Source organism: Artibeus jamaicensis, unplaced genomic scaffold (genome assembly GCF_021234435.1).
Source record: "Artibeus jamaicensis isolate MK-2021 breed Jamaican fruit bat unplaced genomic scaffold, CSHL_Jam_final scaffold_847, whole genome shotgun sequence".
Lineage (NCBI taxonomy): Eukaryota > Metazoa > Chordata > Mammalia > Chiroptera > Phyllostomidae > Artibeus > Artibeus jamaicensis.
Genome location: NW_026522057.1, coordinates 11,433,798 through 11,456,933, shown reverse-complemented (window position 1 = coordinate 11,456,933; position 23,136 = coordinate 11,433,798). Strand labels below are relative to the sequence as shown.

Here is a 23,136-nt window from a genome sequence, read left to right as displayed (position 1 = left end):
AGGGGGCTGGGTAGGGACAGAAGCCCAGTGGGAAAGAAATTCTAAGAGCCTTTGTCAATGTGTTTGTATCTTCTCTTCTTCTAGAAACCATGGCAAGCCCAGGGAAAGACAATTATCGAATGAAGAGCTATAAGAACAATGCCCTAAACCCTGAGGAAATGAGGCGAAGAAGAGAGGAAGAGGGCATTCAGCTTCGGAAGCAGAAGCGGGAGCAGCAAGTGGGTTAACTCACTTTATTTATTCTTTATTTTTCTTCTTCTTCTTGGTGAATACTTTTTTTAAAAATGTATTTTATTGATTATGCTATTACAGTTGTCCCATTTCCCCCTTTATTCCCCTCCACCCTGCACACTCCCTCTCAACAGCATATCCCCCCTTTAGTTCATGTCCATGCGCCGTACAGGAAAGATTTTTTAACCAATTCTTTTTTTATTTATCTTTAGAGGGGAAAGGAAGGAGAGGAGAGAAATACCAATGTAGGGTTGCCTCTCGTGCGTCCCCTGCTGGGAACTGGCCTGCAACCCAGACATGTGCTCTGACTGGGAATCGAATCGTGGTTGTTTGGTTCGCAGGCCCGCGCTCAATCCACTGAGCTACACCAGCCAGGGGCAAATATTCTTAAATGTACTGTTTAGGGAAAGGACCCAGATGCCACCATTGGCCTACATCTGACACTCTCACCCTTTCTTTAGGAAAGTAGCTAAGCTGCCATGTTTGGTAGTTTCCTTTATTGTAAAGAAATGTTGGAAGCTTTGAGAAAGAGAAAATCACGCCCTTATTTTTCTATAATTTAGAACAATTAAGACATCATTTGTGTCTTCAATGTAACTTACTAGTTCTAACCCCTTGTTGCCTTCTCCCATTCTTACCCTATAGTGACTATAGTGTAGTCAGTGTAAACCTGGCCTTCGGTTCCCAGCTCCAAGCCTGGCCCTTTAAGAGGTTCATCGGCTATTCTTGGCTGCCTTGCTTCTGTTTATTGGGTCCATTCTTTGTAAGTCATTCTAGGCCTGAAAATATATTAATGGCTCATCATTTATGCTCTGCCACATACCCACTACATTGGTGCCTTGCCCAGACTAAAATGCAGCCACTTAGCCTGCTTTTCCTACCCTCCTGCTTTACCATTATTCTTTCCCTTCAAAGTCACTTATGCCTTCACCTTTTACACAGAGGACATTAGAATCTTTAAAGATATTTTTGCTTATAAAAATGCTTCCTTAGCCACGGCTAGGTAACTAAGTTGGTCAGAGCATTGTCCTGATATATCAAGGTTGTGGGTTCAATCCCCAGTCATACAAGACAACATACAATAATCAACCAATGAATGCATAAATAAGTAGAACAACAAATTAATGTCTCTCTCTCGCCCTCCTTCTCATACCTTCTCTCTCTAAAATCAATAAATAAAAACAATTGTAAGTTTAAAATTAAAAGAAAAATTTTTTAAATGATTCCTTAGCCCTGGCAAGGTAGGTCAGTCGGTTAGAGCATCATCCCAGTACACCAAGGTCGCAGGTTCAGTTCCTAGTCAGGGCACATACAAGAATCAACCAGTGAATGCATAAATAAGTAGACCAGTAAATTGATGTGTTTTTTTTCTTCTCTCTCTCTAAAATCAATAAATAAAATAAAAATGCCCGGGCTGGTGTAGCTCAGTGGATTGCGCTCGGGCCTGTGAAGCAAAGAATTGAGGTTCGATTCCCAGTCAGGGCACATGCCTGGGTTGCGGGCCAGTTCCCAGTGGGGGACACATGAGAGGCAACCACACATTGACGTTTCTCTCCCACGCTTTCTTCTTCCCTTCCCCTGTCTCTGAAAAGAAAATTTTAAAAATATTTTAAAAATAAATAAATAAATATAAATAAAAATGGTTCCTTAAAAAATACAATGAATTAGATATAATAAAAAGTAAAGCCCGTGAACATCTTTCCATGCCAGTATGTTAAACTTGGCATTTTCTTAACCATGCTAGCGTTTCCTTGACAGTTATGCCATAATTTAACATTGGGTTCTTGTTTGATTTTGTTTTTGTGTGTGTTTCAGTGAGTAGTCTTACCACCATCTCTTCTCTTTACATGCAGCTTTTTAAACGGAGAAATGTGGAGATGATTAATGAAGAAGCTGCCATGTTCGACAGTCTCCTCATGGACTCTTATGTGAGCTCTACCACTGGGGTAAGGCCCTTGCTTCACGCAGGCCTGGCGTGTACCTGCTTCTGCAGAACAGAAATCGAGCAGTTCGCATCATTTAGTAGTTTCGCTGACAGCCATACTAAGCTCTTTCTTCCGTGGGCCCTTTCATAGCTGGTCAGCTTTAAGAGTCAACAAGGATTCATCTCTGATTGAGACACCTGAGGAAACATTTAAGGAAAGCTATCAGTTGCCTCAGAAGTTAGGACTCATTTTCAAATGTCCCGACTTGAAGCAGCCATGGACTAAACAAACACCTTCTCCTGAGCCTGTCTGTTTGGCCTTCCTCTTGCCCTCAACTCATTACAAAGCAGGGTGCCACACAGGATTATGTGTGGTATCTGGCTCTAGTGTTGGTTTGCAAAGCCTTGAACCTCTTTTGTGTTCTAGGAGAGTGTGATCACAAGAGAGATGGTAGAGATGCTCTTTTCTGATGACTCTGACCTGCAGTTAGCAACCACACAGAAATTCCGGAAACTGCTCTCCAAAGGTACAAAGCCTGGTCCTCCCCAGAGACTCCCTACATGATTTAGTGTCTTGTTGCAACCCACTCCCATTCACTCGGTCTGCTCCGGTCCTCCTGGCTTTGGTATTTAGACAAGCCAGGCACATTTTTACCTTTGCACTGACTATTCCTGCTTCCTGATAGCCTCGACCGGGCATGTCTGTGTGACAACTCCCTCACTTCTGTGATCAGATTCTGCCTTCTCAGTGAAGCCTATGCTGGCGCCCTGTTTAAAATTCCAGGCTATCCTCCCGCCCTCGGCATTTTTAAGCTTCTTACCCTGCCTTACCTGTTCTTTTCTCCCCTCGTCACATTTACTGTCTTTTATCATAATAGAATGTCTGTCCTCACTGAGACATAAGCTCTTTGAGAGCAGAGACTTTAGGTTTTGTTCACTACTGTATCCTCAGTACCTGGAACTGTGCTCAGCACAATGTGTGTGCTCGGTAAAAAAGTAGTAGTAAAAATACTTCTTGCCTTAGTATATGAAGCAGTCCTCCCAAGAAAAGAATGCTGGTCTTAGAAGGAAAATGTTTAGACTAGCATTGCTCATCCCTTGAGCTGTCTTCTCTCCCTTACTTCCCTGCTTGCTTCGGTAAGTAAAGTGGCTTACTTGTGTAGGTCCAGTAAGCAAAGGCGAGCATACTTAAATTAGGATGGGCTTTACTCTTTAGCATACCAGCTGTATCATACAGTTCAACAATGACCAACTGTTGTTAAAACCACCTCACCAAAAGGGCGTTTGGGAATATTTATAAGGATGGTCAGTTGTATATAGGAAGGATGGTGGGTGGACATCAATGAATTCATCTGCTAAAGCCTATCCTGAATTTTTCTCTCCTTTCTTTCTCCTCTTCCAGAGCCTAGCCCTCCCATAGATGAAGTTATCAACACTCCAGGAGTGGTGGATCGGTTTGTGGAGTTTCTGAAGAGGAAGGATAACTGTACATTACAAGTGAGACCTGGGGTGGAGGGTGCCAGATGAAAGCCCTCCTTTCAAGAAGTTGCAGTGGGATACTTCTGTAGCCATTTCTCTCAGGAAATAGACAAGTAATGTGAGGAAACATTTCAGAGAAGCTGTTGCTATCAGTTGATTGCCTCAGAAGTCTTGGCCTCAAATAGGAAAGCCCAGATCTCTTCCAAATAATCTCAAAGGAAAGATAAAAGAATATTACAGATTGATCGTTCAGTTATAAATCAGAGGTTCTAGTCGACTTCCACATTACCTTTGTGACCCAAGGCCAATCATTTAGCCTCTCTGGGTTTCTCTTCTCTGGAATGGTTGGTGGGCCAATCTTTTAGTACTTGCTGAAAGGATTTTGAGAGCTCCATCGCACTCTAATCCTGGTTTCAGAAATGAACAGTGAAGCTTGGGAAATAAAGGGATTTGTAAAGGACTCAGGGGTGCTGTAGTGGTGCAGGAATGCTTGTGGACCGTTGAAGCCCAATTCCAGCTTCCCATACTGTTATGTCACTGTGGATACCTCTCCCTACCATTTCGAGGGGGAGAGGAAAAGGCTTGTGTTTTGATTTTTTTAGTCAGGAGCGAGAGACTTACAGCTGTTAGCCACCTGGGAGGCATGGCTGCCCTGTCTGGAATGACCTGTCAATCATGGCTTAATCTCACTTTCAGTTTGAAGCCGCCTGGGCTCTGACAAACATTGCCTCTGGAACCTCTCAGCAGACCAAAATTGTCATTGAGGCAGGGGCTGTCCCCATTTTTATAGAGCTGCTTAACTCGGACTTTGAGGATGTACAGGAACAGGTAATGCTCCAATTTGTCTTAATTTTTTAAAAGATTTTGTTTATTTATTTTAGAGAGGGGGAAGGGAGGAAGATAGAGAGGGAGAGAAATATAGATAGGTTGCCCCTCCCACATCCCCAACTGGGAACTGGCCACACAACCCAGGCACGTGCCCTGATTGGAAATCAGACTGGTGACTGGTTAGCAGGCCAGCACTCAATCCATCAACCCATACTAGCCAGGGTTCAAATTTGGCTTAAATGTTTCTGGGGTTTTTTTAAAGATTTTTTTATGTATTTTTAAAGAGATTGGAAGGAAGGGAGAAAAGAGAGGAAGAGAAACAGCAGTGTGTGGTTGCCCTCTTACTCCCCCAACCCCCCAACTGGGGATCTGGCCTGCAACTCAGGCCTGTGCCCTGGCTGGAAATCTAACTGGTGACCTTTTGGTTTGCATGCCTGCACTCAGTCCACTGAGCCACACCAGCCAGGGCAAATTTGCTTTAATTCTTGATGGTACCTGTGGTATAATAAAAAGTATATTTGGTCTTTGCTTCCAGTTCTGGCAAAGAGCTCTTAAAAAGCATAGCATTTTCTGAGTAATAGTAGTGTCTTTTGTTACTTATAATGATCCCCTTTGGAACACACCCGAGTCCATGTTAATTGGATGACTCAGGGTGGGGCTCCTGAATAATATCACAATTGCCGGGGGTGGCTGGCCATCAGAAAGACCAAATATAGGATTGGGTAGTGGGAACTCTCGGCTCCACCCCTACAACCTTTCCCTACCCCCCCACCCCAACTTCCCTCCTTTGTTTAGCTTTTTCTGAGTTGTGGCCGTTATAATAAACTGGTATGTGTTGTTTTCCTGAGTTCTGTGAACCTCTAGTGAGTTACTGAACCTGGGGAGGACATCGTGGGAACTCCTGAATTTAGAGCCAGTGGGTCAGAAGTACAAGTGGCACCTAGGAATTGCAGCTAGTGTCTGAAGTGGGGGCAGTCTTGTGGAACTGAACTTTAACCTGTAAGGTCTGTTCCCACTCGAAGAGCTAGAATTTAATTGGATTATTGGGCAGTTGGTATCAGATAATTAGTTGTTGGTGTGGAAGATCTTCCCACATTTGGCGTCAGAGGAGGTAGTGGAACACGGACACCGCAGTGCCCGTTTCTCAGTGCCTGCAGATCACAGAGACAGAGATGCGGCTTCCGTTCCCTCCACTGGCGTTTTGCTGTTGGGGCAGAAGTGGAGAGTGGTAGTGGGGTCTGTTATAGTAAGGCCGGTCTTGTGAGACTACAAGAGAGCAACTTTTTTTTTTTAAGATTTTATTTCTTTATATTTAGAGAGAAGTGAAGGAGACAGAGAGAAACATCAGTGTGTGGTTGCCCTTCTCACATCCCCAAACTGGGGACCTGGCCCGCAACCCAAGCATGTGCCCTGACTGGGAATCAAACCAGTGACCCTTTGGTTCACAGGCCTAACTCAGTTCCCTGAGCTACATCAGCCAGGGCAGAAAGCAACTTTTTAATCACTTTCTCTTTTCCTGGGGAGCGGGGATAGAGATTTGGGTTTGATTGCTCTGTACAAAGGTTAGTCTTTCTTTGCCACTGATCCAGGAACTCTAAGAAGGAAGGCCCTCATAGAGCAAGTGCTCAAAACAGATGTCAGCAGGCACGGTATCTGAGCTGACCTGGTGTGTCTCAGGCTTGATACGGTTTTTATTCTGATTATCGGTGGGTACTCACTCTGTAGTTATAAGTATAGGTAGTTATAAGTATAATGTACTCAAAGAAGCCAGTAGGCTCCGTGGTGACAGTGTCATCATCCATCCTCTTTGCAGGCAGTCTGGGCACTGGGAAACATAGCTGGAGACAGCTCCGTTTGCCGGGATTACGTCTTGAACTGTTCCATCCTTAACCCTTTGTTAACGTGAGTAATTAATGATCATCTGTACCTGGGCATCTGTAGGACAGCTTACCTTAAGATGAAAAGTAAATACAAAAATGCTAAAAGTACATTTCAATTGCCAAAGTAAAAGCTATCTTTTTTTTTTTTTAAATAAATTTATTTATTTATTTTGAATTGTTTATGCTGTTACAGTTGTTCTATTCCCCCCTTCATTCCCCTCCACCCTGCCCCCCCAACCCCACCATTACCCCCCTTTAGCTTATGTCCATGTGTCTCAAGTCCTTTAGGTTCTATATTTCCCATACTATTCTTGCCCCCCCCCATCTATTTTCTATCTACTGTCTATGCTACTTGTTTTCTGTACCTTCTCTCCCCGTCTCCTCCTCCCACTCCCCTGTTGCTAACCCTCCTTGAGATCTTCATTTCTATGTTTCCACTCCTGATCTAGCTGTCCTTTTAGTTTGCTTTCGTTTTAGGTGTGGTTGTTAATAACTGTGATTTTGTTGTCCTTTCACTGTTCATGTTTCTTTAACTTCTTTTTCTAAGATAAGTCCCTTTAACATTTCATATAATAAGGGCTTGGTGATGATGGACTCCTTGAATTTGGTCTTATCTGAGAAGCACCTTATCTGTCCTTCCGTTCTAAATGAAAGTTTTGCTGGGTAGAGCAATCTTGGTTGTAGGTCTTTAGATTTCATGACTTGGAATATTTCTTTCCAGCCCCTTCTTGCCTGTAAGGTCTCTTTTGAGAAATCTGCTGACAGCCTGATGGGGACTCCTTTGTAGGTGATTGTCCCCTTAGCTCTTGCTGCTTCCAGGATTCTCTCTTTCGTTTTAATTTTGGCTAATGTAATTATGATATGCCTTGGTGTGTTTCTTCTTGAGTCCAACTTTTTTGGTACTCTCTGGGCTTCTTGGATTTCTTGGAAGTCTGTTTCCTTTGCCAGATTGGGGAAATTTTCTTTTATTATTTGTTCAAATAGTTTTTCCACTGGTGGTTGTGTCTTTCCCCCTTCTGGTACCCCTATAATTCGGATATTGGAGCGTTTATAGATGTCCTGGAGGTTCCTAAGCTTCTCCTCATTTTTCTGAATTCTTATATCTTCATTCCTTTCTGATTGATCATTTTTTTCTTCCTTCTGGTTCACTCCATTGATTTGAGTCCCAGTTTTTTTTTCATCTCTATGGGTTTCCTGTGGAATTCCATTCATTTCCCTTAATTTAGCCTTCATATGTTTCTCTAATTTGTGGCTATAGTCCACCAGATCTGTGAGGAAGCTGATGACCAGTGTTTTAAACTGTGCGTCTGAGAGATTTGCTATTTCTTCGTCACTTAGATTTATCTCCGGGGCTTTGAGGTCCCCCTGCGACATTTTTGGTCTGTTCTGGCCCTTTAAGTGAGAGAAGCGGCTCCGTGGAGTCCCAGGTCGCTGGGTTGTGACGCTGTATGTGGGGGCGTGGTCAGAGCGGGGAAATGGCGCTGCCGCCGGTCCGACCGCTCACTCCCTCACCCCTCACCCGCACGCAACCGGGCAACCACAGTCAACTCGCTGCCACCGCCTCCCCACTGACTCCTACGTAGTCGCTCACTAGGTCCAATCCTGGGTTTGGAACCCGTGCGACTGGATTCGCGCGTCTGGATTCCGCGCCCGGGTCCGACTGAGCCCTCCTTTGTAACTCCTCACCCGACGCCGGTTTCGCCCCTTACCGGTCGGGCCGAAGAATTTGTTGTTAGTGGACTTCCGAAAAGTTCAGTTTTCCGTGTTCTGGTTGTGTTTTCTGATGCTAATATTTAGTTGTCCCTAAACTTGGTTGTGTGAGGAGGCACGGCACATCCACCTTAAACCTCCATCTTGGCGGAAGTCCAAAAGCTATCTTTTAAGAGCAAGAATCATGTGCCAGTGGTCTGTGCCAAGGCAGACCTCGTGCTTCTTCACTTCAGGGCACTGTGGGATTTCGTGTTGGTCATACTTGCCTTGTTTTGAGCCAGAGAGAAAGGCAGGATTAGCCCATCTGAAAAATCCAGCCTTCTCTCTACAGTTGTATATTGATTTGCTTATGAGTTTATGCATAGGTACATTGGAGAGCTCTGTTTCAGACACCCCATGAAAGGTCTTCTAGATCCTTCTCCCATTCCTCCCTCACTCCCTTACCATTAAAGTAGAGCTACATTACATCTAAACAAAATAGATGGATGAGTTGTTCTTCAGAGACCACAATCTCATAGGCTACCACTATAACTCTTCTCAGGCCCTTCTCAGAAAATATACTTTCAGCTTTCATTTCCAAAGAGAACAAGTACTTCTTGTTTAGAACTTTTGGCCATAGTTAGGGGCACAGTATGTCCTATCTTCCAAACTTTGCAGGCTTTCTTAAGATCCAGTCCTCTGTTTGCCTTTTTAACTACGGTCTTAACTAGCCATAGCGCTGGTCCTCTGGCCCAGACAGGCTCACTTAACTTAGTTCAACAGGTAGGAAGAAACTGAGGCTGCCAGAGTCTTAGAGCTCTGGTCAGATTTGCTCCTGGGATTTATTGACAACAACTCTATGAGAGGACATCTTGCTCAGGATCTGGTTTTGCTTTTCTTTCAGACTCCTTACAAAGTCCACACGACTGACAATGACACGGAACGCAGTCTGGGCCCTGTCGAACCTCTGCCGAGGAAAGAACCCCCCTCCAGAATTTGCAAAGGTGAGAGGGCTTCTTACTGGTTCCTGAGGGGGAGAGCAGGTTTCTTTTTTTTTTTTTTAAGATTTTATTTATTTAAGCCCTGGCTGGTGTAGCTCAGTGGATTGAGCGCGGGCCTGCGAACCACAGGATCGCGGTTCGATTCCCAGTCAGGGCACATGCCTGGGTTGCAGGCTGGTTCCCTGCAGGCCAGTCCCCAGCAGGGGACACACAAAAGGCAACCATACATTGATGTTTCTCTCCTGCTCTCCTTCCCCCCTTCCCCTCTAAAGATAAATAAATGAAATCTTTAAAAAAAAAAAAAAGATTTTATTTATTTATCTTTAGAAGGGAAGGAGAGGAGAGAAACAGCAATGTGTGGTTGCCTCTCATGAGTCCCCTGCTGGGAACTGACTGGGAATCGAACCGTGATCATGTGTTTCGCGCTCAGTCCACTGAGCTATGCCAGCCAGGGCAGCAAGTTTCTTCATATGAACGAATATTTATCTGGGAATGTTCAAGTTTTTGGAGAACCCTAGAGTCTTCTCAATCCATGGGAAACTGAAAGAGGCCATTGTCAGTGAAGTGGGTGATCTCATGTGCATGGACAGTAAAGTGGGAAGTTAGGCCTGATGGTTTAATGTAGTAGAGATCTCCAGGGCATAGAATTACCTGAAAGGAGGGGGCAGCAGTGTTAGTAGTAACAGTAGAGCTGATGAGCCCTGATCCCCTCTCACTCTGCTTCCAACAGGTGTCCCCTTGTTTGCCTGTACTGTCTCGTCTTCTCTTCAGCAGCGACTCAGACTTGCTGGCAGATGCTTGCTGGGCCCTTTCTTACTTGTCCGATGGCCCCAATGAGAAGATCCAGGCAGTCATAGACTCTGGAGTCTGCAGGAGATTGGTAGAGCTTCTAATGTGAGTGGTCTCAGAAAGGGTACAGATTCCCTAATCCCCTCCACGCTCAGACTGAAAAACTGCTGCCCTGTTCACAGGTCTGGAGCCATGAGCGTGCTCTCAGCTGAGATGGTTGTCAGGGCTGACTACGTGTGCTAACCCTCTTACCACATCTCCCTCCTCTGCAGGCATAATGATTACAAAGTGGCTTCTCCTGCACTGAGAGCTGTGGGTAACATCGTCACTGGGGATGACATCCAGACCCAGGTAAGGAAGAGGGGAGCTGCCTGTGGACAGAAGCCTTCCCTACCAAGGACAAGGAGCGACAGCATGGTCTAGGAAAGAAAACGTGGGCTTGAGTGGAAAAGTCCAGCTCTGCCGCTTACTATATAATCACGAGAACCTTGGTTGCTTTCATTTTTTTCTATAAATTGAAAGCAAGTCATCATCCATTCTGTGCTTTTGAGGAAACACTAAATTAACCTGACTTAATACCTGAAACGTTGTAAAGTAATTGTTAACAGTTTTTGAGTCTGGGCCTCTTCGAGATACCAGAAGCTGTGGAACCTTACTCCTACTTCCTAGACCTTTGGGATCCCTTGGACACTACCTCATGTTAATCTCATGTTAATAACACCTCCAGGGAGGGCACTGTGAACAGGATTCTATTCTGTTCAGAGGCTGGAGATCTGGGTATTCTTTGGTTCTTGAGTAGTTGGCATAATTTGGGGGGATTCTTGACATTCTCTTACAGGTGAGAAATCTCACTCAAACCCACATTCTCATTTTCTAGGTCATTGTTATATGTGCATGCATGAGTAAATATTCACAACATAAAATTCACCATTTTAACTATTTTCAAGTATGCATTTCAGTGGCATTAAGTACATTCACATTGTATTCTGCCATCACCACCATCCATTTCACAGTTTTTTCATTTCATACTGAAAGTCTATACCCATTAAATAATAATTCCCTATTTCCACCTCCCCCAGCCCCTGGTAACCACAATACCACTTTCTTACATGTTTGACTACTCTAGGTACCTCATATCATTAGAACCATATATATTTGTCCTTTGTGTCAGTTTATTTCATTTAGCATGTCTTTGAGGTTCATTCATACTGTATAGCACGTGTCAGACCTTCATTCTTTTTCATGTCTAAGTGATACTCCATTGTGCGTGCACACCACGTTTTGTTGATCCATTCATCTGCTGATAGACACTTAGGTTGTTTTCACCTTTGGCTGCATTGAACATTGGCGTTCAAGTTATTTGTTTCATTGTCTGCTTTGAGTTCTTTTGGATTGGATATGTGCCTAGAAGTGGAATTACTGGATAATATGTTCATTTAGTGCTTAATGTTTTGACAACACCCATAGGATTTTGCACAATGGCTACACCAGTTTACATCCTCACCCTCAAAGTACCAGGCTCCAGTTTTTCCTGTGGCCTTGTCAGCACTTCATTGTCTGGGTTCTTCGATAGCTGTCAGCGTACTAAGTGTAAAGCAGTGTCTCGTTTGGGTTTCGGTTTGCAGTTCCCTGATGACTAGTGATGTTTGGCACCTTTTCATTTGCTTTTTGGCCATCTGTGTATCTTCTTTGGAAAAATGTCTATCCAATTCCTTTGCCCGTTTTTAAATTGGGTTGCTTGGATTTTTTCTGTTGAGTTGTAAAAATTCTTTATATGTTCGAGGTATTAATCTTTATCAGGTATATGATTTGCATATAGTTTCTCTCGTTCTATTGTTACCTGTTCTAGGTCATTCTCAACTGTTCAGCGCTCCCTTGCCTCCTCCACTTGCTGAGCAGCCCCAAGGAGTCAATCCGGAAAGAAGCTTGTTGGACCATTTCAAATATCACTGCTGGCAACAGGGCTCAGATACAGGTAGGACAGCAGGAGGGAGGTGGGGGGGCGGGGATATCAGGTGAGAAGGCTTAGGGGCATGAGAGGTTTCAGAATATTTGTTTCCAGGGGAATTTGTTTCCCTTTAGAAATTGGGGTGTGCATGTGCTATTGGTTAAGGATTCTGCGTAGCGGAAGCCGGGTTCCCCTGTAGCCTCTCAGCCATGGAACAAGAACAAAGGGAAACTTCCAGGAAAGGAAAGTGTATAAATATTAGCTGATTCATGGGCTGGATTTGATTTCTCTTTTTGAAATGACTTACTTTTTCCTTCCTACCCCCCCCATCCTGTCTCAGGCTGTCATAGATACAAACATCTTCCCAGTGTTGATTGAAATTCTTCAGAAAGCAGAGTTCCGTACAAGGAAAGAGGCAGCCTGGGCCATCACCAATGCCACATCTGGAGGAACTCCTGAGCAGATCAGGTATCACCTTTTTACCCTCTTGGCTCACGGTTTACAGGTGACCTCCAAACTGCTTTTTCTGGGATAGTCTGCTCCATCCAGTGGCAGTGGGTTTTAACTGATGAACTGCTGCAGGGGCCCTGCAGTCTGGAATAGATAGCTGTAGACCATGTGCTTCTTTTTCCTCTGGAGAATAGAAGCCTACAACACGTCCATCTGTCTCTCCTGTACCTCTTCCTGCCTGCCAGAGAGTACATGTGCTTGTCAGTACAAATGAAGGACAACCATGCTTGCTGTGGTTCATCAGAGCAGGTTCTTTGGGAAATCATTTTTGGGAGTGATACGTGGGAGAAGCCAATAGCTGTTTTGAGTTTGTATGTTCTGTAGGAGTGGTGGGAATTGGACAAGTATCTTGCCCTCAGCAAGGGAAGTATATTCAGTACAGTTCACATGCCACTTAATGACAGAAATACATTCTGAGAGTAGGCGATGCTGTCATTGTGTGAACGTCACAGAGTGCACTTACATAAACCGAGATGGTCTAGCCTGCGACACACCTAGGCTATATGGTGTAGCCTGCCGTTCTAGGCTACAAGCCTGTGCCACACGTTACCACACAGAACAACACAAGATGAAATCAGGCACAAGAGAAAATGGTGCAATCACGAGGCGCAGGAAACACGAGACATATGAGGCTGCTGCCAGGGTAACACAGTGCACCGACAGCAAACGTTTTTATGAGTAGGAAGAGAATACACTTTAAAATAATGATAAAAAAGTACAGTGTAGTAAATACAGAAAGCAGCAACATAGTCGTTTATTATCTTCATCAGATACTATGTACTGTACATAATTCTGTGTGCTTTTGTACAACTGGCAGTGCTGGTTTGCTTACACCAGCATCACCACAAACAAGTGAGTAATGTGTTGCACTGTGACATTATTGTGATGGCTATGATGTCACTAGATGATAGGAATTGTTCAGCTCCATTATAATTTTATGGAACCGTCGTCATACGTGAAGCCCATAGTTGACTATATAATGCTGTAAGAAAAAAGGCGTAGTCATTCAGTTAATCTTTGAAGGGTAAATACTGGGTTGTAAAAGGTCTTTAGCCAGCAAGCCACACCAGTCAGCGTGGCCTTTTGGATTGGAAAAGACATAAATAAAGGTACAAGAACCGGACACCAGGAAACCTTTGCGTGTTTGTGTGGAATGGAGTGTCCTTAGAAGGGAACGATGAGGCGCTGTGCTGGAAGAAGAGGACGGCAGCCAGACCGGAGAGCGGCTGTGTTGTCCCTGTGGAGCTCGGGCTGTGAAAACGTTTAGGCAGGGAAATGACATGTTCAGAATGGTAATACTGCAGCAAGGAGACATTAGAGATGAGGAGAAGTCAGCAGCAGACTTTCACATGGAAATGAACTAGACCAGAGATTTTCAGCCAGTGTGCTGCAAGAATTTTTAAAAATGCAGTATTTGACTGTTCAGTCAGGGACACTGACCTCTTTTCCCTTAGATTGCCAAATTTAAAAAATGACACCAGCCAACACAACACTAGCCATATGGTGCACATGAATCAAAAGTTTTTTTGGTCAGATTAGTAAAGATATACTTTCAGTGTGCCACAGAATTTTAGTAATTGGTTTATATGTTCCATGAGATGAAAAAGGTCGAAAGTTGCTGAACCAGACCATTAGTACTGGGAAGGTAGAGAGATTCAGATACAGGCTAGGTGGTTGGGAAGGTTCAGTAAAGTGGATTGCTCAGTGTGTTGACGTGTATGCGGGAGAGTGTAGGCACCGGGCACCTCCCTTGCCCTGCAAAAATTTAGAACTTGCCTGGTCTCTGGTTCCCAGGTACCTGGTCTCGCTGGGCTGCATCAAACCCCTGTGTGACTTGCTGACTGTGATGGATTCAAAGATTGTGCAGGTGGCTCTTAATGGACTGGAGAACATCCTTCGGCTCGGAGAGCAAGAGGGCAAGCGCAGTGGCTCAGGGGTGAATCCCTACTGTGGCCTCATCGAAGAAGCCTACGGTACGTGCCCTCTCCCCATCGTCATCTCTGCCTTAGGCAGAGAGGTTCCAGGTCAGAGTCTTGGGACTGCAGGCCTCCAAAGTTGTATACGTATGTGAGGGTGTATGTTTTTTAGAGTCATCATTTTTTTAATAGATTTTATTTATCTTTAGTTGGGAAGAGAAGGAGAGAAATATCAGTGTATGGTTGCCACTCATGAGTCCCCTGCTGGGAACTGGCCTGCAACCCAGGCATGTGCCCTGACTGGGAATTGAACCATGGTTGTTTGGTTCGCAGGCCCATGCTCAATCCACTGAGCTACACCAGCCAGGGCTAGAGTCATCATTGAATGCAAGGTTTTTTGTTTCTAAACTGATTTGAGAGAGAGAGATTTGTTGTCCCACTTATTTACGCAGTTGTTAGTTCCTTCTTGTATGTGCCCTGACCAGGGATCAAACCTACAACCCTGGTGTATCGGGACAATGCTCCAGCCAACTGAGCTACCTGGCTAGGGCCTGAAAGCAGGGTTCTATTCTACCAGTTCCTTTTCTCTCAGGGGAACAATTAGATCTCTTCTTTCTGATGGACTCCACCCAGTGAGTAGATATGATAGGATACAAAAAGAAAGCTCCAGAACTGATAATAGAGTCAGGCACTAGAGGCATGTTTTTAGCTGAGTTTCTAGCAAGTTCCAGTTAGAGTGTAGAATGTGCTTATCATTCGTCTCTTGAGAGATTCAGAGAGGCTGATGATGTGCCCAGGTGACACAGGTAGTTAAACACAGAATCAGGACTGGAACCTCCGCTTTATAACGGACATTTTGGTCTTTTCCTTTGGGGTCATGTAGTTTGGAGGGAAATGTTGGCTTTTCTCTTTCATAGCAAAAAAAGAGATTTCATCATATTTGTGTTTGTAAATAGCAGCATACCTCAGGGAAAGAAAAATAGGTAAATGTTTCCCAGAGCCATAGAACAGCACTTGTGCAAGTTCACTCTGCCTCCTTCCTTCTCACCACCACAGGCTTGGATAAGATTGAGTTTCTCCAGAGCCATGAGAACCAGGAGATCTACCAGAAGGCCTTCGACCTCATTGAGCACTACTTTGGTGTAGAAGATGATGATAGCAGCCTGGCTCCCCAGGTGGATGAAACGCAACAGCAGTTCATCTTCCAGCAGCCTGAGGCCCCCATGGAGGGCTTCCAGCTATAATGTCTGCCTCCGGGAAGGGGATGGGATGGGAAGCACCACCAACCAGCGGAAGAGCAGCCCTCTGGTGAGGGGGAAACCAGCCCCCCACTGTCAGCCACCACACACCTCTGGTGCCCTGGAAACTGTGCTCTTGACCTGCTCCACCCCCTTCCCTGGAGGGAGCACCCTCTGGACAGACAGAACCATCTGAGGCTCACATTTGGGTTTTGTGACAAGAAGGGGACGTGTTGGGTTTTTCTTCCTCACACTATATTTTGGCTGCACATATGTCTTTAACCCAGGAGCCCAGGGGTAGACAGAGGAGGACTGAGGTAATCAATTTTGCACCTTTTTTATTTTTATTTTTTTCTTTAGTGGTGACTTTGTTCCCTTTATCTTCCTTCATCCTTCCCAGTTCTCTGCCCTGATCTGTGTAACTCTTATCTTGGGTACTTGAGCAGGTGGAATATTCCAGAAATGGGGGTGGGATGGGCGGGGAGAAATCCAAAACAAAGTATTCTTGCTCTGACAGAATATTAATCTTGTATGCTTGGATTGAGTTATTTAATTTTTTTTTTCTTTTGCACATTTTTCTTGTATTAAGATTGCTCTTTCCAAGGACCATGAGTTCCTGGTTCTAGGAATCCCAGCTGCCAGCATCGTCTGGGACTAGAGGCTGAGGGGAGGTCACCGTGAGACAGAGGCCCTTCCCTTCCTGCCCTCTAACCCCTTCCCAGCCCTCTTTAGTTTGGGAGATCCCCTCACTCTCCTGGGGCAAGTACACCTGTGGGAGTGGAGCCGGGGGCACAGGCCTTTCAGACGGGGCTTCCCATGTGTCGCTACTGATCCCATGTTTCCTTCCCACCTTCCAATGGTGCGACCCAACTTCATTTGTTTACTTGAAAATTCCCCTCAGAGATGAATGAGCCTCTGAGGTAGCTGTATTTTCTCCTAAGCACGAGACAGGGGGCTCTAGTCCTTCCTTTCTCCTGAGGAGAAAGTCCTTGCTCTGGTGACCCATAAGTTGCAGAGGAGGTTGGGGCGAGAGTGTCCTGTATTGGGGTAGCCAGGGATCCCTGCCTTGGCCTTTCTTCCTCTTCTTCCTCTCCCATAGTTGGATCATGTATATTTTACTTCCAAAGGAGAGAATGTCAAAAAGTTCTGTATTTTTTTATATTCTATATATTAAGTAGGTCAATCTTAATTGGTCTCAAGAGGAAGAACTCTTGTAACTTCTAGAAGTAGGATACTGTGAGGAAGACCGAAAGGAAATGTGGAGGCTCCCGCACTCAGGAGGCCTGAGCTTGATCTCTTTCTTCTCTGCTTGGGTTCTGGGCCCCCACCTGGGACCAGCTTCAGCTCTGGAACCTTTACATAGCAGGTCAGCCTGGTCTGATTGTCCCAGCACCTGAAGGAAGCGAGGACGACCCAGGGGATGGTGAAGTCTACCACTGTAATCCTCATTGCCGAGCATCCCGCTTGCATCGGGAAACCCAGAGGCAGTCTGCCTTCTCAGATCTGGTCTGAGGCCCTTGTTCACATAAGTTAATGTACGTGGTTCCTCTATTACTATGACAGAAACGTGGCAGCCTCAGGACTTACTGTTATCTTCTCTATTTGGGATCCTTATACCTGGTTTGCGTTTTGCCCTTCCTTGTGACAATTGTAATCCCGATGTCTTTTTTTTCTGTTTGAGTAAAGCTAATGCAGTGCCACAGTGGCTTGCCTGTGCTTTGGTGGATTACATATGAGAGTAAAGCCCAGTTGTTGGGGGATGGGGGTGGAGAAAGTTGTCAGCTGTGTATAGAACAACCATGAGAAGGCACAGTCTGCCTCACCCCCCGCTTTGCAGCTCTGGTCAGTCAGAGGTGCCCTGCTGAAGGTGTTTCTTCCCTTCCCCAGAAATAGTGCCATTCTCGTTCCCATTTCTGCACACCTCCTCTGGCTCAGGTAAAATCCATGCCCCTCTATTTACAGATCTAAAGTTCAGGTGCTCGCTGTCAGCCATGGTGTTCAATTTGCCCTCCTTCTAGTGTGAGTTCCAAGTCCACAGCCATTTTCTGAGAAAGGTGGTTTGGGCTAAAGGTTTTCACTGAAAAGTCACATTGATGCTGTACCACTTCAGTGAGTGAGATGCTACGCTTCGGCTTGGGAATGATGACAGTCTACTCCCAGGCAGGCAAGAGCAGGACCTTTTTCACATGGCCTGCGGACTCCATTACAAAACTGTTACAGTTCAAGGGAAAACTCCACCTTCGCCCCAACCCAACCCTTTTCTAAGGGGAAAGCACTTTACTAGGATCTACTCTGTACATCTCAAGCAATAGTTAAGTCCCTGGCATTGGGGCCAAATTCTTACTGTGAGACATACATATCCTGCTTTTTCCAACTTTTCCTCCAAAATCTATTTTCCCTTTAGATCTGGGCCCTGTACCAGATGGAAGACTTTTGATCCTCAAGCTGCTGCTTAAAGTCAGTTTTCTTCAAGGACTTTTTAAAGGCTGACGTCTCCCAGGGCACAATATGAGGACAGATTTCTCATCAGATAAAAGTGGCCTCTAGGAGCTTTCCTTTGTTAGTGTCTTCCTCGGACCGGACCGTGTTTTCCCATAATCTTCCTCCAACCCCTTTCCATCAGCAGGTGAAGTTCTTCCAGCCCACTGAGGGAGTGACATCATCCTTTGAGTCTCCTCCTTTCCTTTGGCCATCTTGGAAAGCAAAATAATATTTCTTTAACCATGGCTTGACAGCCACTTTTCATGGGCGGCTCCCATCGGACTCCAGACGCTGGCCTACCTGAGGTCAGAGGCTTTCTGGTAGATTTCTGAGCAGATGTGGCAGGGATGGAGGGCTGCCAGCCTCCTGTAGGGAACAGCCTGATATGACATGGTTTTGGAGTCTCTTCATACGTTGGCACATGGCTGGTATGTCCATTTTAAGATCTTTGGTGGGGGTGGAGGTGTGTGGATTAAGGGGACGAGGAGCCTTTTTCTTAGCTAAAGTATTCAAACCCTGTTTTGAGTAATGCCAGCCGTTCTTTATTGCCAGCCCCTCTGGGCGTCTCCAGTTCATCCTCTAGTACTAACAGGATCTCTAGTCTTAGAAGCTTGCCTTCAGTTCTGAGTGATCCCCAGTGACCGGCCAGCCTGGTTATTTGGGTCATTGGGTACAAATGACCCAAGGCACAGGTAATGATGACTTCATCTTCCAGAGAGCCTTGTTCCCCATTACCTATGACCCTTAGATCTGTTCCTTCTACTCTATTTGTCCTGGAAGCTATTTAACAGGAGCCAATTTTTTTTTGGGGGGGGAGCTGAACTGCACAGAGTATAGCTGCTACTGTACTGAGTCAGGGAAGAGCAAAGGAAGGCTCTCAGGCATAGACTTTTGCTTCTCTCAAGCCAAACCAGCTTAAAAGGAAGAATGGTCTACAGAGTGAAATGGGTTTCCATTTTCTCGTGTCTGCCTGCCTTTTCCCTACATCCTGTTTCTAGCAGACTAGGAGGGAAGACGGATGCCGGGCAATACTTCCCTTCTCATCTACACACGCTCCTTTGAATGCCTCAGCACCTATGTTCGGGCCACATCTCTTCTCCCTGACTCACTCAGCTTGGTGTCCATGATCTTGGGTATTCTGTAGATTCATCTTAGGGACTCAGATTCTAGATTCTCAGTTGAAAGCAGAGAGCCACATTCTCCAGGTCCCTATACAAACTATAGGGACCTATAGGGAAACCAGGCTGGCTGGGGGCCTCAGGAATGTGTGTGACCACCTGCTTCCTTGGCACACTAACCCACAGGAAAATGCTCATAACCAGTAGCAACATTTAGATAGGACTATCCTAGGAACGAGTGAGTGCAAGACTGCAAAATTGCTCAGAGTAGGGTTTTTCCATAGCCATTTTAGGATTCTAGACCAATCTGGTCCAATAATTCTTCTGTCTTACCTTTTGGGTTCTTTTGTTAGACTAGCAAGCTGAGAATGTAGCCCTGTGGGGATCCATGTTGTGGGCATTAGCTGCTCTTACTCAGTCATCCTGTTGTCCAGCCACCAGCCCAGATTAAGACCATAGCAAGGGAAGAATTTGAGGTCAGTACCAACCAAGTCTGAATTAAAGCTGTTATTTTTCCTCTGAGGGCATTTTGCCTCAGGTCTGGGCTGTTTGTAGAACCAAAACTGGGTATGAGAGAAGAGGCAGCATTCAATTTGGGGCCCAGAACACCGCAGGAGAAAGGTTTGTGTAGCGTATAGTTTGGGCCTACCTCGCTATTTCTGGGCCAGCCTGACTGCAGATGTCCACGTTAGAACATACCCAAACCCTCTGCTAAGTGCTAGTCCTGCTTCCCGATGTAGGTCAGATTATCAGCCCCTGGGTTTGAGAACAGAAAATCTTATCATGCCCTGAAGGAAATCGAAGCTCAGATCCTGAGATAGGCTGGGAGCCTCAGGCTCAGGGGATGGCTTAACAAGTCCACCTGTAGAGAGCTCTCAGGCCCTGTAGTTGGGTATTGGCTCCCAACTTCTGTGGCAACTGCCTCTGATTGAACCACTAAAGAAGTGAAGGGGTTATGAAGTCCCAACCACCCGAGACAAACCCAGATGTCCCTTGAAAGCAGCTTGGGTTACCAGCTACAGACTTTAGGAAGGTGAATCGAACCCTTTTTCTCACTGGCTTTTCTTTCTGGACCCATTTGCTTTTAGTTTTCAAAGAACTATAAACTCTGGCTATTTTTTATATTCTCAGGACCCCTGGGTAGATAGACAAAGCTTGATTTCAGAGCAGACAGAGGCCAAGAAACCGTGGCATTGCGTGTGCTGAGTCCAGACAAATGATATTTATATACACATCCAAATTTGAAGAAAAAATGTATTTCTTTAGGTTTCGAACACTGTAATAGATATAAAGCAAAAATAAAAACCTGTTGCAAAGTTCTAAATTGTCTTTTTTGGGATAATCCTAGACTGGATTTTTTCGAAGTGAATGAGGAGAGGGTATTTAAATGTCTGGGCCTAACACTGGAATCAAGATTTGCAACAGCCTACTCCTGCTATAAAGATGTTTTTAAAAATCAGCTTTATTGAAATATAACTGACATACAGTAAATGGCACATTTACAATGTACAATTTGATAGATTTTGACATATGTACCCATGAAACCATCACCTCAATCAAGATAGTGAACCATATCCATCACCTCTAGAAGTTTCTGCATGTCTCCTAGGAATCCTCACTCAACCCCCAGCAACCACTGATCTGCATTTTGTTGCTACAGTTTAGAGAGCCCATAAAGGTCATACAGTTCACAGACTAAGTTTGAGAATTGAGTTCTCAAACAATTTGCTCCAGAAAACTGTTCGAGAAGTGACTTGTGGGAAAACCGAATTTCCTCTGTTGTAACTGGTCATACAGGCATCAAGCATGAAAGGGTGGTCAGGCAGAGAATCGACACCCAAAATTTTGTTAGACAACCGAGACATTTTTCCTGTGAACAACTTGGTCAGGAACCAAACTCTTCACGAACCAGTCAATGGAGGTTTGACTGTAACTTGCTTCAGTTTAGATCCATTCTTAAAGTAGGGATTATAGACAAGTAGCCAAAAAGTTGATTCAACCCAAAAGGAGGATTTTGGTTGCCTGATAGTGTGTTTAAGGTTTGATATGTTGCCAACATTTTAAAAAATAAAGATAGCCCTGGCTGGGTAGGTTCACTTGGTTAGAGCATCACCAAAGTACAGTTTGGATCCCTGGTCAGGGCACATACTAGAAACCACCAATGGATGCATAACTAAATAGAACAACAAATTGATGTCCCCCTTTTTCCTTTCCTCCCTCTCTAAAATCAATTTAAAATAAAATATAAAATAAAAATATCTATCTTGTAAAATACCTGGCAATACCAGTCCTGAGCATCTACTTGAAAGACCTGCACGAGCTCTATTTGACCACAATCACCACCATTCTGAATGGTGTCCCTCAAGGCAGATTTTAATATTGTTGCTATTTTCCTTGATAGTAAAGGAGCAAGTAACTTTTTAACTCATGTTTATCAGATTTTATTCCTTGCCTGCTTACTCCACTCATTACCCAGCTGTAGGCTGTAACCTGTAGGCTACTGTTGATCCTTATTACACTACTCCACCCCTCACTTTGTTCTTGCTTACTGTGTTCTTTACCTGCCTCGAACACCTTCTTTCTATGGAAATCCATCAAGGTCTGATTTATATATTAATTCCTCAACAGATTCCCAACATGCTTTTCGAGAAATAATCAGGCCTTGGCTTCTCGAGACCTGGATTCCAAAACTTTTGGGCTTGATCTCCACCATTATATTACACCATATCACCTCTCAGTGTTACCTGGTAAACGTGAACGTGTGCCGCCTAAAGGAAGGGAAAGACCACTGCCCAGGAGTCCCCTACCTGGGAAAAAACACAACACCTTTTTCTTTCTTTTTAAGATTTTATTTACTTATTTTTAGAGAGAAGGGAAGGAAAAAGAGAGGGAAAGAAACATCAATGAGTGGTTGCCTCTCATGCGCACCCCCCACCCCCCACCCAGGGGGCCTGGCCCGCAACCCAGGCATGTGCCCTAGACTGGGAATCAAACCCGCAACCCTTTGGTTTGTAGGCCAGCACTCAATCCACTGAGCCACACTAGCCAGGGCTTTTTCTTTGTTTTTTGTTAAGAGATTTGTTGTTGCATTTTGACATCCTTTTTTCTTTGACTAAAAAATAAATTTAGTTGTATTTTTTCCATTACTATTTATCCTCCCATAGCCCCTTCTACCTCCACCCACTCACCCCTGCAATCACCATACTGTTGTCCAGGAGTAATATTTCACTTTTTAAAAAAATATTTCACAGCCCTGGCTGGTGTAGCTCAGTGGATTGAGCACAGGTCTGTGAACCACAGGATCGCGGTTCAATTCCCAGTCAGGGCACATGCCTGGGTTGCAGGCCAGTCCCCATCAGGGGACGCACTAGAGGCAACCATACATTGATGTTTCTCTCCCTCCTCTTCTAAAGATAAATAAATAAAATCTTTAAAAAATATATTTCACATCTTAAGGTCCCTAAAACGATGCTGATTTGCACAATTAAAACATTCTCTGCCCCCCCCCCATATCCTAGGCTTTAGGACCTGAGGATTTAGCCAACAGATCTTGTAATGTTCATTGATTTGTTGGCAAATAATTTCAACACCTAATGCTGTAATAGAAATATATCTAGGCGTTGGGAGCTAGGACAGACTGCGAGCAGAGCACTGGAGGGCGCTGAAGTAACCTTTGGGCTGGGCTTCAAAAGATTTTGTTTTTGCCAGAAGAGCATTTTGGAAGCTGAATAGCCACTGCAAAAACCTGTAAATAATAATAAAAGTGTATCTGGAGCAAAAATACCGCAGAGGGGGTGGGCAAGATTGGCTGGAAATCGAAGCCAGGCTTGTACACATTAAATTCCAGGAGTGTGGATTGTTGGTTTTCATTCCATTATCTATATGCAACTGGATAAAGAATTGTTATCTCACATTTGCAGAAAAGTTTGACTTCTCACCTTTATCCCCTGTGCAAAAGGAGAGTGGGTCAGTCAGAGAAAAGGCTCAGGAATCTGCTGAGACTAAAGTTCTTAAGAGGGTCCCCTCAACCCCTTCCTAAGAGGGACTCGTGCTGGTAATGGAGAGGGAGGAAATATATATTTTCACAAGTTTTTACGTTAACTC

At 44.8% G+C, this 23,136-nt stretch overlaps 1 protein-coding gene across 2 annotated transcripts in view; it reads left to right on the top strand.

The window, feature by feature from the left end:
* The window catches only part of KPNA6 (karyopherin subunit alpha 6), a 45,990-nt gene extending 28,852 nt beyond the window's left edge, over positions 1-17,138 (top strand). Inside the window, exons 2-14 of one of the 2 annotated variants that reach the window (XM_053660404.1) lie at positions 85-218; positions 2,085-2,159; positions 2,583-2,682; positions 3,558-3,652; positions 4,331-4,462; positions 6,276-6,364; positions 8,936-9,035; positions 9,763-9,926; positions 10,094-10,172; positions 11,671-11,796; positions 12,110-12,237; positions 14,074-14,252; positions 15,252-17,138. In XM_053660404.1, the coding sequence (XP_053516379.1) occupies positions 85-218; positions 2,085-2,159; positions 2,583-2,682; positions 3,558-3,652; positions 4,331-4,462; positions 6,276-6,364; positions 8,936-9,035; positions 9,763-9,926; positions 10,094-10,172; positions 11,671-11,796; positions 12,110-12,237; positions 14,074-14,252; positions 15,252-15,439 (1,589 nt within the window). In that variant the 3' untranslated portion in view covers positions 15,440-17,138. Of the gene's footprint in view, positions 1-84; positions 219-2,084; positions 2,178-2,582; positions 2,683-3,557; positions 3,653-4,330; positions 4,463-6,275; positions 6,365-8,935; positions 9,036-9,762; positions 9,927-10,093; positions 10,173-11,670; positions 11,797-12,109; positions 12,238-14,073; positions 14,253-15,251 lie in introns of both variants that reach the window. The other variant, XM_037149339.2, reaches the window with a different exon arrangement.
* Positions 17,139-23,136: the final 5,998 nt, after the last annotated feature.